The sequence below is a fragment of the Coptis chinensis genome, chromosome 8 (assembly GCF_015680905.1).
Source record: "Coptis chinensis isolate HL-2020 chromosome 8, ASM1568090v1, whole genome shotgun sequence".
Taxonomy (NCBI): Eukaryota; Viridiplantae; Streptophyta; class Magnoliopsida; order Ranunculales; family Ranunculaceae; genus Coptis; species Coptis chinensis.
In genome coordinates this window covers 10,740,506-10,759,209 of record NC_141463.1, presented here as the reverse complement: position 1 = coordinate 10,759,209, position 18,704 = coordinate 10,740,506, and the positions used below count along the sequence as shown (strand labels likewise).

At 36.9% G+C, this 18,704-nt stretch overlaps 1 protein-coding gene across 1 annotated transcript; it reads left to right on the top strand.

Annotated features, from left to right (window-relative positions):
• Positions 1–635: 635 nt before the first annotated feature.
• Positions 636–18,633, top strand: LOC147479893 (uncharacterized). Its single transcript, XM_086581503.1, is given in 15 exon segments — positions 636–1,372; positions 1,723–1,924; positions 11,146–11,451; positions 13,130–13,621; positions 13,707–13,774; positions 14,197–14,279; positions 14,703–14,802; positions 14,962–15,047; positions 15,207–15,289; positions 16,032–16,168; positions 16,257–16,358; positions 16,935–17,228; positions 17,326–17,448; positions 18,003–18,091; positions 18,093–18,633. Coding segments are annotated over 13 exon segments (2,064 nt in total). The 5' UTR covers positions 636–1,372; positions 1,723–1,924; positions 11,146–11,363; the 3' UTR covers positions 18,412–18,633.
• The last annotated feature ends 71 nt before the right edge of the window (positions 18,634–18,704 follow it).

Genomic DNA, 18,704 nt, shown 5'->3' with positions numbered 1-18,704 from the left:
TTTTCTAGTTTTAATTAGTGGACTAATAGATCATTAGAGCAGCTAATCATATCAGTCGTGGTCGACAAGTATGGAAAGGGGGAGCCTGGGTGGGTGGTCCTTGAAGATTCTGACAAATCGTTCTGGAGGACTATGTGGAGGGGGTTCAACTGATGGGCCAAATTGAAATAAAAGAAGTACAGGGTATCAATTGAATGTTTTGTGTTTTTTTTTTTTTTGGACCAAAGTGCAAAACTTTGACAATGGTACTTTTTGGTTATAAAATCGACTTGAAATTAAAGTTATTATTGTTTATTTTTTTGGATACTTTCTTCTGTAGTCCTGTTCTGTCCATCATCCCATGGATCATGATTTAGTTATCATCGTCTAAATGAAAACTACAATTATGAGGATCCTGTTATTGGTACGGCGGAACATGTTGGTGAATTTGTCAACTCAACCGATTCCGTCAGGCAGTTAGCTTTGTATGTCAATGATCCTTGTCTGGTTGAAGGTAAAATAATGGACAACCCTTTTTTTTTTTCCTTTGGCAAGCCTGTTTTAAATGAGATCAGTTTTACCGACTTTGCTAGTCGGCACCTGCGACAACTTTCTTTTTGTTCACTGACTTTGCCAGTTTTTTTGATTTAGTGACTCTACTTTTTACTTTTTGCAATGGAATGATTCTTTCAAAGTTGTGTGGCTCTAGGTATTGAGTCATGAGGGTTATTCATTCTCCTGTCACAAACAATTTTTTGCTTGTTCATGTCACAATTCGTTACTTGTGTACCACCACTCACATTTTCTCACCAATATTCTCTTCACCCCTAGAAATAGTAGTCAATACCTCCCAATCATATAGACTCCTCAAATCTGCCAAAGCTTCTGATACCATCCCATTTCCACACCCAAATCTGCCCGTCTTCCTCACCAAGCTTCTCTCCTTGATAAACAGTAGCCAACAAGTTGTTTGAGATGTGACAAGAACTTGTGCTGTACCTGTCATCAGCTTATGAAGGACAAACAAACGTCATTAGGATTTTTTGATGCTAGCGTATTGGTTGGTACTTGGTAATCTGTTTTTTGAGTTATGATCATCAAAGAGATTTGTCCTTAATAGATTGATGGAGCTATGTCTACGTAGGCTTATATCATACTCGGAAGCACTCAAAGCCCAAGTTTTTTAGTTTAAAAAATTGGTTTTCTTTCTTTTAATTTTATGTCGTTCATTGTGTATCATGTATCAAAATTTTCTTTTTAAATTGTTGTATACTTCTTAACATTTTTTTTAGTCGAGAAGAAGCAAAGAAGAAAATTTATAGGATTGTGTGTGAGAATCACTTTTTTGGTTTTGGTGCTGAAATTGAGGCAGAAATTTCAAATAAGCTTAAAGGTTGGTGTCTTCTTTATTCAGTACTATAGGTTATTGGATGGGTTCTTTCTGTCGCTGTTTACCAAATTTCTCTACAGGAATGCCCGGGGTTCTAGCCGTTCTTCCAGATTGCTTAATAAATAAGTGCCGACAAGGTAAATTTTTTGTGTTCTGCTGTAAGCGTATTTTGACAACCCAACCCTCTATATTGTCTTATTTCTGAAATTGAGTGGTTTTGCTCTAAAGTTTTGATGTAATTTTATTATTTTAACTATTTCATCAATCTTATATCTTTTATCGATAAAAAAAAGGGGATGGTTGCTTACTATGCAGACTTGACTTTTTTTTTCATTTTGTTTCTTCTCATGTAGTCCAGTCAATTGCTCGCTTCAGTCCAACGAACCGGAACTACCACCTTAATGATGTATTCAGTTATTATCATCTGTCTGAACGTAATTTGGAGACGATATCAGATAATTGCTGTGTTGTTATAAGGAAGCCCAACGGTAAATTTGGTACTGAAGAACAAACAGTTGATTTTTGTACTCAAATGCTAACTAAAGTTCTCGGAAGGTAAAACAAGTTTCTCAAAAATTTCGACTTTTCGTTTGTTTTATCAATTTTTTTATGCTGTTTTGGTGTATTTAATTCTTACTGTTTCTTTGATTTAGGGCCTGCTTGATAACCCATTTTCCCGCTGGCAAATCGACATTTTCCCACTTAAACCAATATTTACCGCTGCTTGATGCCATATAAGGGTCTGGCAAATGTAAAACCAGTTTGCCGGCAAAACCCTCATTGACCCTATTTTCCCCCACCGCAAGCGGGAAAAAAATCCGTGTCGGGATGGATATATTTTGCCGAGGAAATCGACCAAAATTTTTCTCGCTTCAACCCTACTTGCTGGCAAAATCATTAATCGCTATCTCTTCCTCGTCCCAATGAAAGTGGTGAAAGCACGGAAGAAGTCCGACAAGAAAGTAAGCAAAGGGAAGAAGAAGAAAAAGTCAAGATGGTGGTGATCGAGTCACAGAAATGAAAAGGAAAACCAAGACATATAGAGAGGTATGGATCTGCTCAAGTTTTATTTCGAATCGAATCGGTTGCTTCTTTTATTTTCTGGAATAAAATTCTCTCAAAATGATTGGGAAGGTGGGGGTACTTGATAATACCGCTTTCGATGTGAGTATTTATTAGGCTTATGACACTTGCGAGGAAAATCTTAAGCAAGTCCAGAAAAGAGTTTTAGAATCATGGTATTCTAAAAGCTCAAGTAGTCGCTCTTGAGCTTGTAGGCTAGTAGCTATCTTTAAAGTTCGCTATAAACCTAAATGGCCATTATAAGAATCCCACATTAATTGTTATTGTAAATTGCGTTATGGGGATGCTTTGTTTCCATGTGTTCAGTTTAAACCAAAATAATTCCTCCGTGAACAAAAAAATTCCATGTTTCCATGCTGCCCCTGTGAACAAATTTTTTAATGGTGTGAATAATTCCTCTGGCAAATTAAATGGAGTCCTTGTAAAGGCAGTTTGTCTCAATTTCCTAATTATGAGTAGCTTAAAAATGCATGTATTTCTGAAGCTTTTATCTCACATGTGCCACTTTTAATCTATATATACAAGCAGAGGAACAGAAAATCGAAATGATTCTGCTGTGGATTCTTTGGAGGCTGGACAAGAAAATTTTGAAAAGCCCAAGAAGAAGAAAAAGAAAGAAAGAACTAAAGAGGGGAAAAGTGGCGGAGATAGGGACGATAGCATAAATGACGACCAGAAAGAAGATGATGCTCAAACCAAGGAAGGAAATACTGATCTCATCAAGAGGGTGCCTGTCTATCATGAAGCAGATGACAAAGCATCCAACAACAAGTGAGAATCTTATTTAGCATCTTATGCACTTTAGTTTTCCTCATCTTTATCTGTTTCAAATGTTCCTTTCAAGAGAAAAAGGAGAGAGTTTCGGAATTTTAAGAGATTAATTGACCATAATATAGTCTGGTTTTGTTGCTTTGGAAGCCTTCTTATACTATTAAAAGAATAAAAATACTGTCACCTTGACTTGAATTCGATAACCGGGGGGCGCCATATTGCTACTTCTGTCACCTTTACCCTTTCTTTCTTTGTTTGTTAGAATGTTAGTGGTCTCTCGTTTCGATTGGTCTCTATTGAACAAGTCATAACCGAAAGTAATATATATCACCATGTGGCTTTTTTTCTTTGTCTTCACAGAATTTGAAATCTCATGGCAATGGAGTTTCGATGAAGATACTACTACTGAAAAAAGAATAAGAAGAATAAGACACCGTGAGAGTGACAAAAGTGCAACCGCAGAAGGCTAATAAAGGGTCCAGAGTGGAAATTGAGGACAAGAAAGCGAAACCAAGGCAACGCAAGCAAGGAATTACCCCAACGGCCTTGTTGTTGAGGAGATAAAAATGGGCAAACCAGATGGAAAAAAAAGCATCTCCCTCGAAAGACGGTAACTACTTCCATACTTAATGGGTTTAGTATTATGTTTTAGGCTTTTAGCCGCTACATGTTGTTATGGTTATGAAGAAATTGGTTAATAAACATTTAAGTGATGTTGTCATTTGTTGGTTTCAGTGCATATGTTCATTATATTGGGAAGTTGAAGAAAAATGACAAAATTTTCAATTCTAACGTTAGGGGAGAGTACCTTTCAAGTTCCGTCTAGGTAATTGATTCACTTTTTGGTTAGCTAGTGCGTTTCTTAATGTTATCCTATATATATATATATATATATATATATATATATATATATATATATATATATATATATATATATATATATATATATATATATATTCTGTTGGTCTTTGAGTGATTCTAAAATCTGATTTTCTTTTTGCAGGTGTGGGACAAGTTATTAAGGGGTGGGATGTTGGTGTTAATGGTACTAATTCTTGTTGACTATTTAAACAAACTTGTTATGCGGATTGGTGACAAGAGCAGTGACAATTCCACCATCAATGGGGTATGTATTTATCCGACCTTTTAGTTTTTCTTCTTGTTATATTTGTTCATATAGCTCGACACTAAATATCCCACGCTATCCTCTCCGCGTGATGCGGATTTGAATCGTAGGGATCACCTCCTCCGCAATACCACCAAATGCGTGGCTTTTGTTTGATGTTGAGTTGGTGAATGTTTGTTAGTGTTTACCGGAGTGCGTTATACTATATCTTGTTTATACAAGTATAAATGTTATTTTTGGCACGATTATCTGAATCGGTGAACAAGTAGTTTCGTGGCACGAGAATATTCAGCATTCACATGGGAATTTTTTCTCTCCAAACTGGGAACATAGTTGAGTTTTAGGTGTATAAACTTTGTCAAGATCCACCCATTTATTGAAAAAAAATTAAACACAATTGTTTAGTGCACAAACTCACAGATCTAGATAGGCCTTGCAATCGACTAAGTTGCCATAATTAATAGATCTACTTCATGCTTATGCTAAATGCCTTGCACCAAAACAGAATTTGTTCTGAAAACATCCAAGTCGGCTTCCGAATGAAACCAAAGAACTGGAGTGTTATATTTTATTTTCCGTGGACTATAGTGTATTGCAATTTTTTAGCAAACATAATAGTGTAGTAGTCCCAGTACTTTCGACTCCCAGAGGGCGATTACATGGACAAGGCAAAACACAGGTGGACACGGCCATTACCAATCCAAATGTCGAACGAAGTCATATAAGAGAAGAGGGTGAAATATCAAATTTTGCAGAAAATGAGGATGAGCCCATCAGCCCATGCACAGCTAGTTCAAACCACTCGACGAATTGCCAAAGTAATGCAAAAGAGTTCTCGCAGATTCAACAACCAAATACCAAATGAGAAGTCACATATATTGAAATCCAAGTATTTGATTTGTGCCCGAGGTATCAATGAATGAGAAGGTTAGAGTTTAATGAGATAATTACTAGACTAGACTCTTTCCTTCACATCAAACCCTAACAAGGTATCGTCCCTTCACATCAAACTCTAATAAGGTATCGAGAATTGACCTTTTCCCAAGATCCTCTTAACACAACAGAAAATAAAAGACCCGACATGAACTGCTTTGAGTTCTCAATAAGAGAATTACAAGAAGACACTATATCCATCACTCGACTTTATGTTGCCATCCCCGCATCTTCTCCATTGTTCCTCGCCAGCTTTGCATAAGATATCTACTATCTCCCAAAATAAGTGTCCGATTAGGGTCGATACTTCTTCAAATAGATACATGCCGCCGGCTCCTTTACGCCTCTAACGATTTAGCCTACGAACTTTCTCAAATATTCTTAATCAGCCTAAAGGAAATTCTAAATTTCTAAAATGATGCTAATATATAGACAAATGGAATTTCCAGAGCATCAATAGACACCCATTACATTGAGCAAAGTGACCAAATGGTTTACAAATGTTTTACATTCATAAATACACAACCGTTTTACATTCATAAAACCACAACAATTTCAACAATGGAAATACTTAATAGCATAGCAACAATACAATGCAAATAAATTCACATCACTTTCGATAGTAACGCTTCAAGCGGTCTCCTTGAACTCTTCTCTAGCGCCTCGCATAGTAGTCTCCCCCGAAGTCATCTTTCTTTTTTTCTCTTGTAGCATCACACACCAAGAGTACACTACAGCCAACAAATACACACTAGCAGCCCAACCACCAGCACCACCAAAGAAGCGGCAACACTACACCACACATCTGCAGCCCACACTTCACACAATGCGAAAGATCACACACCAAAGACAAAGACAGCCTTACACTTCGCATCGCCAGCCAGACACACTTCACAATAATGTAAGCACACCACAAAGACACACATAAGCACACCTTAACCCCGACAATTACACAAAGAACAGCCCACACACTAGCAGCACACACAACATCACACACTAGCAACACGCTGCAGCCTACACTTCACACACCACCAAGAGTCGAACCATCTCCACACACCTCAGCAAAGACACATTTGCACCACCAACACGACACACACCTACACGATACACCACACACATCCTAGCAACCCCATCCACCACCACACACCACCACTAACGGATTGCATGAAGAATCTCATTCTAAAATATCTAAAACACGATGAAATTCACAAAATAACAAGTAATTTCAACAACTACTTAAGCTCCATCGCCATGAATACTCCAATCAAGGGAATGAATACTCTAATCGAAAGGGGGGAGGGGTAGTATCAACCACACTAGAAGGTTCACCAAGTCCACCAACGCTTCAATACTCTCAACTTGTGTATCACCAAGTACACTCGCAGCTTAGTGGAGTGTCGGCAACAACCGCCCAAAGCTTTCACAAACATTCAGAGTATGATATGAGTAGTCATTCCCAAAAATTACACAAGCTTCAAAGAAAATAGGGAAACATCCTCCCTCTTAGGTGCCTCATCACAAGGGATGTGCCTATAACAATAAACAATTTCTAACAAGCACGCTATGGTTATAAACATAGTAATAATTTGTTACAAGATAGTCAAGTAAATTACCCCCGAAATACGATCCCATGCTTGACGATCGGCGTCAATACACTGATGTGAGAGCAAGTAATAAACCCAACCGTAAGATACTCATTGTCCAAAGGCTTTTAATCAATCTATTAATTAACTTGAATGAATGAGTGTGAACTGTGAAGTGGGTTTTATAATCGATGATTAAATGTACCATAAAGGAAGGAAGAACTAACGTAGCGACCCGCATTTCATTTCATTGCATCAAACTTTAGTAAAAGGGTCAATATACTTCAAAGGTACACCTTAATCACTAAACTTTGGAGTATTACACCTAAGAACAATATCCTATAGTATCCGATAAGGAAATTTGATAAATTTTAGTTCTTCATTTAATACTCACATTGTGTTATGAACAAGCATTACCCCACCAACTATTCCTCGCAAACCAAAGCCATGAATGAGTTATAACACAAGAACCCCGCAACCATACCTGGATAAAAACAAAAATTAAAACCTATCATATGAGATAAACAACTCTTAATAATCAACCAAACAGAAATTATTCTAACCATTTCAATAATTTAACTAATAAATCGTCAATCATTTCATCCGAACTCCAAGTAATCATTCTAAATCGAGGAAAAACAATCAAAATGTCACAATGAAACACTACATTACATATTCATACAAACTTATAACATGTAAAGCAAAGTAAAGTTACAGCTTAATTCAATCAATATACCTTTTGCTAGACAAAGCCATCTCAATAGGTAGTTCTTCACTATCATCAGTTGATCTAAGATCAGTTCGAACTCGATATTGACATCGTTTGAATGCATTTTAGTCTGCATCGCATAAATGTAAAGCAGTTTTCCCAAACTCATTCACTTGAACACTGGATCAATTTTTCCAACCATTATAGCTTCAAAGACACTCAACCGAATCAATATGACACGCAAGAAAACTACTTATCTTTCTCAAAGCAAATCTTCCATCATTCACTTCATTACCACGTCATTAGAAATTACTTGAAACCAAGTTTTTAGACTGATTAACAAACTTATCTTTCTCATCTTTAACAATCATCTCAATTAAACGCTTCTCAGCTTTAATCGCATCAAGATCGTTATCGGTTGAAGAAAAATGAGATCTTTACTTTCGAAACTGACATGAATTTCGGATATAAACTTCTTCTGCAGTGATTTGATTCAAACATCATCGTTCTTGGCGTAAATTTGTTCAAAAACACAAATCAAAGACAAAAATCGAAGTAAAAGCACATTTCAAAGTGATTAATACGAGAGAAAGTGAAGTTGATTACCGCTTCCATGTTTGAAATCGATGTTTGACAGAGAGAGAGAGAGAAGCAAATGATCAAAACTAGGGTTGAAACATTTGCCGAATTTGCCAATGGCAAAAATTGTGTTATCAAGCACTGCCAAACCTGGCAAATGAGATTTGCCAACATTTGACTGGTGATGAAACAAGCAGCGGCAAAACTCTATTTTCCTGCTAGGTAGTTTGCCGGCAAAATTTAAAGTGGGAAAATGTTTTCCCATTATATATTTGCCCCTCAAGTGGGAATATTTATCAAGCACGCCCTTAGTTCTTTTTCTATAGTTATTTCTACTTCTTGTAGTTTTACTAAGTGCATCATAGTGTTTTACTGGATATTTGCTTTAAGGTCGAGGTATTTTCTTGTATATGAGCACTTTGGTTTGACCTTATGCCAATATCCAAATCCTTGATGTAGTTTTCGACTCAGTAAGTCACATTAGGGATGTAATTGTTATGGACTGTTGGATTTAGCTTATTGAAGATTTGTAGTTTCTTGAGATGGTTATTTCAACACTCAAGTTAGCTATTTCCTTTTAAATTAGTTCTTGTTATTTATTGTTACTGATTGTTGCGGTTCTAGTTACATGGACGCTACTGATTTAGATAAGTTTGTACTGTTGCCAACTATGATACCCTGGATTGAATTTAATCCCAATTCCCACATCGGGTAGTAAGTCGTCTTGGATCCTAGATATATTATAATGCTCCAAACATACTAGCGTTGTGGTCTTTTGAGAAAACCACACACATTTGATGGGCATGCTATAGACTTGGCTTTTGGGTGGCTAAGAGGGACAGTATTAACTGTTGGTATGTGGTGAGTCGTTACAAAGTGCTACTATTAATGTGGTGGGGCAGTGATACCCTGGATTGGGTTTAATCCCACATTGGAATATTGGATACATAGTCATCTTGGATCCAGAATATATTGTAGTGCTTCAAACTTACTAGTGTCACCTTTGGAAAAAAACCCACACCCATGATGGACAGACTTTGGACTTGTGCAGTTGTGCCTTTGGGTGCGCTGCATAAGTGGAGCCAATATCGACTGTTGGTAGTTGTTGGGTCGTTCACCATCGTTGACAAGGACAGGGATGTGTGGTACATTTATAATAACAGGGGGTGAGTACATTGACTTGAAATTTCTGATTTGTTGATCTATTGTCAAGATATTTTCTGACATCGGTTTATATAGAAAGAAGGTGACAATTTGGGGAGAGACCACAAGAAGATCAGACTTGGTACGGTGTTACCCTCATGTCTAAGAACCTAGAATAAAAAGACCAAGACATTTAAAATAGTGGGGAATGAGAACGAGATTTTGCCATCCCAGATAAATACTTCCATTGTGTAAACACAGGGATCGGTGCTAACCTAGTTGGAATCTAAGTTACATTGGCGCGGATAGGTGTGTCCATTAGACACAGATATGAAGTGTCTGACACGGCGAAATATAAAAAATGGGGCTACACCTCATACCATATGTCTGATATGTGTCCGACACGAACACGTGGCTACGTATCTAACACGGAATATTTTTGAAATATGGCGTGTCCATGTTACATAGGTTGGAATGTGTTAGTACCAGCCTATCAGGTATTACACGACAATTAGAGGAACACTATACAGATTACCTAGAGGGCCCTAATTGGAACGAAAGACTTTGTGTGTGTGTCTCTTTGTGTCTGTCTGTGTCTGCGTTTGTCTGTCTTTGAGTAGATAGAAATGCCTTGCTAAGGCATTATCATTTCACAACTGTTTGAGATATTGTCCACACTGTGAATTTAAAGCCTTTCATCATAATAGTTTTGGATACTCCAATTTCAAGATTGAATCACAGCGTTCTACTGTGTTAAGCTGATGCAGGAGCATCAAAATGGACCCACTAATCAGCAGGCCTTGCCACTAGTTTATTTTGGTGTTCTTTATTTTGTTTTATTAATGTGAAAGTCTATTAGTATGTGCATGTGCCTAGTCTTTTGAAGAAGTCATATGACTAGCTCATGACTTTTGAAACAATAGAGGGCTGAGATTTAAAGGTTATTAAACTTATTACAATATGATGGATCAAGAATTCTGATAATAAGAACTTTAGGTATTCCTGCCATTCATATCAGTTCATGTTAGAATCCTTATTATTATTATTATTATTATTACTATGATTATTTTCTGTTTTTTGAATTTCTTGACAAATTTTTAGTGAAGATGATGCAAAAAAGAGAATTTACATTGTTTGGGGTAATGCTCCATTTGGTTTTTGTGCTGAAATTTCTGTGGAGATGTTAACTAAGCTCAACGGTTAGTGCATTATCAGTTTGAAAATGAGTCTTTAATTACTTTGTGAGAGGGAGTCTTGCTGAAGCTACTTGTGTAATTTTTCTGCAAATCTGCCGAATGTTATAGCGCTGCTTCCTGATTGTACGTTTCATGATAAGAACAAGGATTGTGGTGGTAAGTCTTTTTATGTCATGGATTACTTTGTTAAAAATTGTTGAATGTGTATATTAGGGAGGGAAAGAGCCACTCCCTTGTTTACACTCCCATGTACATTCCCGTGTAAACAGTGTACCTACAATTTAAGTGAAGTACTGATTTTTGGTGGAGATGATGTCCCCCGCCATGAAGATCATCCTCAGAGATAAGTCACCTTATTTGAATGTCTAACCTTGTCAAAAGAGTTGACAGAACTGTGTGCGTTAGATGAAATACCAGAGTCCATCAGAAGATACAGTTGTTGCACTATTCTCGCTAGTAACTTGAGCTCAAATGTTTTCAAGTTTTGTAACATAATTTCTTGCTCTTGATTCTATACATTTTTTAGCTGAGAATATCGAGATCTTATGATCTTCGACATTTTTCTTTTTGTTGATATACTCTAGCTGCATCTTATAAGGTGGAGATATTATTAGTCTTGTTTTAACTCATTCTTTATTCCTTTTTTCATGCAGTCCTTGTTATTTCCCTTTCATTCCCTTTGAGACCCGATTGGGGTCATTTTTATGAGACTTGGGATGAACATTATGCAGATCCTGAGAATTCTGGGGAACGTATTTGGTGAATCTCAAGTTCCAGCTGACTTTACGAAATGGGTGGAAACTGAAGAGTTTGGTAAAAGTGATAACCCATTTGCTCTACTGTTCAGATACACCACACTTTGCATATCGCAATGGGGTCATCCCGTTTACGATTACCACCTACACCACACTTTTGCTCTACTGAAGCGGATCCTTATGCTGATGTGATGTGTCAGCAAGGTGCGCATACCATCCCTAGTTGAGCGTGTGACGAACCTATCTCGATAGTCATCGTTGGTTGTTTGTACCTAGTGCTGGTGCTTATATAAGATAATCAGAAATAAGCAAGTATTTGCGAAAAGAATGAGTCCATGATGCCATTTTTGAATCTACTACCATTGTCCTGGAACTTTCATTATATGCTCTTTTTGAATCTATGAATGACTTGTAACATTCATTATGGGTATTGTTAGAAAAAGAAGGTAACATTGAATATCAAATTCTGCAAACCGCACCTATGTTGTTTTAAAAGACACTTTATGGAATAATTGACATTCTTCTATCTGTGTAAATGCCCAGTGCACACAGCTGATCGTACATTAAGCTGCGTACTCAAATTTACTTGGGATTATTCTTGAGATCCTGTATCTTGAGGTGAGAGAGTGTGCAAATATACATGAATGGATGGGGTTTGAGCTATAATGTAGGAAGGATGCACAGCAAATTTCGATACCGTGGCAAACAAAAACTTCTTCCCCTTCCGATCCGCAATATCTCAATGTATCGTACCAAACTACCAATTAGTAATGTATCGCAATTAGTAAAAAACTAGGCCACATCCCCCCACCACTCTTCCACAACGAAACTGTGATTTTCTTCGTCTCTTTCTTCTTCGTTCGAATCAAGGTAAGAAATTTAAATGGTTTTCATTGATTATGTGATTTTTTGCTTAACTGTTTTCGTTGGTCTTGTTTGTTTGGTTTGCTTATTAGTTTTTGCTTAACTGTGATTGTTTGGTTTCGTTGCCTTGTTTGTTTGTTTGGTTTGCCATCAGTTGGACCTAGTTCATAGAATGTTTCTCCTATTAATCCTTCTAACATCACCATTTATTTCTCTCAAAACTTCTTCTCTCCTCTAAAACTATGTTTCTTTACAAATGAATAAGAGTGTGTGTGTGTGTTGTGTTTATTTCTTTATATATAAAGAGTTAGAGAAACATATATTGAGATATTTGGTAAAAGAAAGAAAATGGAGGTGGTCTGGAGTGAGTTGATTGGAGGGGAGTGTGTGTTACTGTGTTAGAGTGATTGGGTGGTGGTATGGTGTGAAGTTTTATGGCGGGAATACAGCACAGCTTTAATGTTGTACTATTTTTTTTTCTCTTTCTCGTTGCTGCACAAATCAAATTAGCCATACTTCAATTTCTGGAAAAGAAAACGTTAAGTTTTTCTGTACGTAGTGCTTTTATTTTGTCCTGTCCTTTAAAGCTTGTCACTAGAGTTCAAATTAAATCACTCACATTACCTAATTGCCCTGTTTAAGTTTGATTCTTTTGGCTAGTACAGTGAATTAGAGAACTCATCATCAGCATTGTTATCATCATTGGTCGAAAAGTTTTTGAAAATAATTGTAATGTCGGTAACATAGTGATGGTTTTAATCAATGTCCAAGTATTGAAGAACAATTATGAACTTTGTATATTTTGCCAAGAGCATATATGACACACCTGCAAGATGTCAATTTCTCTCTCAGAAATTTAAACATTTGGGTGATACAAGTGCGTGCCACTGCATGGTTGCTTATTAGTTTCTAAGTTGATTTTTCGCTTGCCCTACCTATTTCCCATGGCATTTCTCAAATTTCTCAGGGTGGCTTCTCTATGTATGCATCTTATCTCCTGAATGTTCTTTATTTAAAGGGATGGTTTCAGCTGAAGACGATTTGAAATTAGAAAGGAAACTTGCCAAGAAGTTGAAGGTAAAGAACGGGAAGTTACGTGGTTTGGACGACGAGATGAATATGTTGTTTGGTGAAGTTCCGTCTATACTTGGTTCTGCGGGGGATGAGGAAGTTATGGATGATGAAGAAAGTGAGGATAGAGATGAAGAGATGTATTTGAAGAAAAAACGTAAGAAGAGAAAAGTGGATGTTCAGTTAGAGGAAATGGAAAATGAATCAGATGAAGATGAAGAAGCAGAAGCAGAAGCAGAAGCAGAAGAAGATCAGACAGATGAAGATGAAGATGAAGATGAAGATGAAGTTGTGGAGGCTGATGATGAGGTGGAAAAGGAAGAGCCTTGTGAGATGCTGCCGGAATTGACTGAATATGTGAAGTACATTGCTCGTCACTTGAGAGCTCGTGCGAGAAATGAAGCAAAAGAGCACACTCAAATTCGTAGACGTGTTCGAGGTAACATATTGAGCTTAATGTGTTGAACTTTTGTATAACTAGCAATATAGTTCTGGTATCTGTATTGACTTTGCAATTTATCCAGGTCTTCTCAGTAGACTTTCTGAGACAAATGTTGAATCAATCACAGAGGAGATGTCTAGCATCTACAGAGTAAGTATTAACATCTATATGTGTTTCAATCTGCATCCTACTCCCTTAACTTTCAGAAATTGCAAACATGCAATCCGTCTGGTTTATGAACGGTGACTGCTATTTTTGAAGTTGTGTTCCACATGTGCTGAAACTGATTACACGCTTCACTTGTGCCAAACGACATTTCCCAGGAGTCAGATTAAACTCCAGCAGATGTCATCTGACTGATAATATTGTTTTTTGAGGTTTTATCAATTAATTAACCTATTTAAGTAATTGAATTTGGATTGAGGCCTCATATGAATTAGCTGACTTCTTATTCTTGAGATCTGTTTAAGTTGAGGTTGTTATATGCCTATATCTGCTTGTTCATATGGATTAGATCAGTAATCCCATATGCAGTTAATTTTCAGTTATTTTACTGTTTATCTATTTTGCAGTCAATAGGTCGCATCACTGGTGCTCAGATAATCCGTGAGGAGGTTTTAGCATCTTGTTCAGGAGGACCACGTGGAAATGAACAGTTAAGAGCAGTATTTTACTATTTTTGTTATTGTTTTTTCTTTTGTTTGTTTTCTCCTACATCATCTTTCAATCAAGGTCTCATTGAACAAATTTGCAAACAATTGGAAAATTAAAGTTGGATGGCTAGGAAACTGATCAAAAGGAAAAAGGACTGTCCCAACTAAAAATTGATTATTGATAGGACTGAAATATGACATTATTCCTATGGAAATTGCCCCTAGCAATCCTACTCAATGACCACATCTTTATAAACTAAACCTTTGCAATCCTTTGCCCAAACACATCCGAGTCACTTAAGGAGTCTCCTTGGCGCTATAGTCTATGGAGACAAAAAATTTATATCTTGGTTCTTTTGGGTCTTTTGCTTTTGTATTAAATATCTATTGATTGGTTATTTTCTTCTTTTGCCCTTTCTTTGCAGGTATGCTGCTGGGTTTGCAGCTTTTGTTGCAGGCATGGCCTGTTTGGTTGGGATTGACTTTAGTGCAAAACTGATTGCATCTCTAGCTAAATCTTTTGAGGTATGTCTAATTTAATAAGTTAAATATATGTTACTGGAACTGTGTAGCTGGTCAAATGAATCCTACCATGTTCTAGATATGAGGATAATTTTATGCTCAAATGCGAGTTTCAGCTCCTGTATATTTTATTCTCTACAACAATCTTTTTTCTACTTGCAGGATGAGTTTATGAAAGAAGACAACCTGTCCTTGCGAAATCTTACCCTTTTGCTATCTTATCTGTACACATTTGGTGTTTGCTCTAGGTTGGTGACCTCCATTGCTGAAAAAAAATGTTTTAAAGTAGCATAATAATTTTGTATGGTGCACACTAGCTTCATACGAGATTGCTAGAAAACTCAGAATTGTTATTGTCTAAGTTCTCCACCATCTCCAATAATCAACTTTGTGCTGGTAATTTTCAGTGATTTGATATACGACTTTCTAAGCATTTTGAGCAAGCGATTGTTGGAGATAGATGTTTCCACTATATTGACAATTTTACAATGCAAGTATTTTTTTCTTTTCTCTCTTTTTGGAAGTTTACCATGTGAACATAACAATAAGTTACGGATGTAACCCACGCCAATATGATCTTGACTTTATAAATCATCCCATCTGAGTTTCCACGATTGACCTTTTGAAATGCGATCCTTTCCAAAGAAGCACAAGGTGACCGCCCCAGAACTAAGCCCCAATTCTTCCCCCTGCCACCCTTAATGAAAGACCCTCCACGTGTTTCCTATTCATATGCGAGCAACAGCACGAGGGGCTTATATCCTCCAGTATCTCGAGAAATAACTCACTGATAAACGTTCCCCTGGAGACTCACAGCCTCCCCCTTGTACAAATTAAATGCTACGATTCCATTCAATAAGTTTGTAGATTTGTTCAGGGCGCCACAAAGCCAATTTCAATCAAGACATAGAGTTTACTTTCCAATCAAGACATAGAGTTTACTTTTCTGGCTCTAAGTCATTAGTCATCCCATTCTAAGTTTTCCACTTCTGTTAATTCACTTAACTTTTTACCTTTTCTTAGTTCATCATCAACGTCGAAGATGTTGCTCATGTGGTTTTGTTGCTTTTCCAAATATTTTTTCATTTCTGAATCAATTGTTCTGAAAAAAAAATACAAAAAAACTGCTATTATGTAATGGTGGTAGCATGTATGGTATGAAGGCTAAGAACTGAGCTTATTTTGTCTAATATACTTATATTTACATACATATATTGCTTTTACTTGAATAGGTTGTGGGATGAAATTAAGGGGGGACGACCCCTCTGCCATGAAAGATTTTATTTTTAGCGTCCAGAACAGAGTAAACGATCTGAAGTCCCCTTCTGCAAGCATGCCAGATGACCAGCCAAAGATTGACAATAAAAGAGTATGCACATGTATTCTTATAAATCCTAGATACCTGTTTAGCACACCTTTTGGTGGTCACTTATTTGGCAGTCCTTGATTCTCGGCAGATGGAATTCATGCTAGAAACTATATTTGATATCAAGAACAACAAGAAAAGGGCTAAAGACGATCCTGCTCATTACACTCGAATGAAAAAATGGCTACAGAAGGTCTTCTCTCATTGATTGTTTGCATTTATCTCTGCATAGCTTTTTATGATTACCTGCTTGTTTTTAAAGTCAAAACTTCAATGCAATGAATGATATCGTTAAGAACGTTTTGGTTAAAATTGTGCCAATATGCTTTATTATATTTCAGTAACAAACCTAACTAAATAGTTAGAATTAAAGGTAGAAAATCCAGGCCAATATATGCAAAATCTGGAGCATAGAAGACTAGAAGTATCTCAAAGATAGGGTATCAGTATGAGTTTTGATCTTTGGCTTGGTTAGCATCTTCACACTACTTTAGTTCAAGGGAGCCGTTGGCTCTTATCGGATGGTAGCACATGATAAGCTACCTATGAAGTGTCAGCTTAGTTGGGATGTCTTAGGCTCGTATTGTGAAAACTCGGATTGACCATCCACCTTGAATAACCTACAAAATAAATGAAGAAAAATAAAGGTGTGTGTGTGGTGGGGGAAGAGCCTTGAATTTACACATAAACACAATATTATTACCTCATTTTGACAATGTAGTAATGTTTCCTTCTATTACCTTATTCTTCTCATAAATCATCATTGCAGTTGAGAGTCAAAGATGTAATACTCCAGGGCCTCAAATGGAGCAAGCTGCTTGATTCTAACAAGAAAGGTCAGTGGTGGCTGTCTGGCGATATTGCCTCCACGACGGATAATGCTGAAGAAGTTGCCATGACAATAGACAGAAAACCACCAGAAGCCAAGAAATTTCTGCAGCTTGCCACTGCACAGAGGATGAACACAGATGCCAGGAAAGCAATCTTCTGTGTCTTAATGGGTGGGGAGGACTATTTAGATGCTTTTGAGAAGCTTTTGAAGTTGGATTTATCCGGGAAGCAGGTCAGTATTCTGTGCCGTTTTAGTCTTCTCGTGATCTTGACTAGCGCATCAGTTACTTCTTGTTTAAATGAAATTATGATCTCATCTCCATATGCAGGATAGAGAAATCATGCGAGTGCTTTTACACTGCTGCTTACAGGAGAAAGTTTTCAACAAGTATTATAATGTTTTGGCCTCCAAATTTTGTAGTCATGACAAGAACCACAAATTCACATTACAGGTATCTGATTTCTCTTTATTTCTTTATTTGATGACTATTGAATTAGTAGGAAGTGTTTGTGGAAGGACAAATAACAGATAATATGGTTTCCATAATACTTCGTATTAACACCTGAATGTTTCACTGATTCATTGGTGAAAATATTATGACGGGCCGAGGGATAATCTTTTGTGAATATTTGGTCACAAAGTTCACCTCGTTCTCTCTGTGACTCTGTATGTGTGTGTTGTGAGGATATGTTACTTGTAAATGTAATCCGACAGAAATTGCACTTAACCACATTTAATTTTAAAAAAAGAAGGCTAAACTAGAGCTCTTTGGTAATGAATCGATCGGTATGTAGACCATGTATGGTGTTCTTCTGTAAAATAGGCCGTTCTAGTCCTTGTTTATGCCCCAGAATCAGTTTTGAGCTTCTTTGAACCTTACGTGTTCATTGTTTTTCACTTTGATCTATTTTTCCAGTATTTCCTGTGGATTATTATAAAGAACAATTTAGAGCTTCTTTGAACCTTACATGTTTCATTGTTTCCCACTGTGTTCTAATTTTTCAGTATTGCCTGTGGGACTATTACAAAGAACTCGACTCAATGGAGCTAATCCAGTCAAAGAACCTTGTGACATTCACTGCAGAAATGCTTGTCTTTCTCCCTTTCTCTTGCAGTCTTGAAGGCTGTTGACTTGACTGACCTTAAGCAGCTGACTCCAAAAAGAGTTGTGCACTTTCGGATGCTTTTCGAGGCCATCTTAAAAAACCCAGAAGCTACTGTTTGGAATATTTTCACACGTGTCGGTGTTACCCCTGAGCTTGAACCACTACGGAAGGGTCTTCAGTTCTTCATGAAGCAATATGTTGTGAATGCCGGGCATGCCAATAAAAACATCTCCAACAAGTTCAAGATTTCTAGAAAGGCCTTGAGTAACATGGAAGGAATTCGGATGAGAACTTTCACTAAACTTTGAAATGGAAATTGATATATTTGTAACCTCTCCCACTCATTATGGTTACAGTTGCAAGGTGCTCTTCAAGTTTTGTTATTTTTGTACTTTTAAGTTACATGTTTCAAATTACATTATTTTAAAACTATTATGATATGTAAACAGCCAATGAATACGATACTCTCTGGGTAAATTCGAGATATTAGATTAATCTAGGTTAGCTCTCTGGGTTAATCATGGGATTTTCCCCATGGAATTTCAAGCTATTTTGTGAATTCCTAATCTGTACGTTTATCTTTCTACCCTGCCCTCCAATT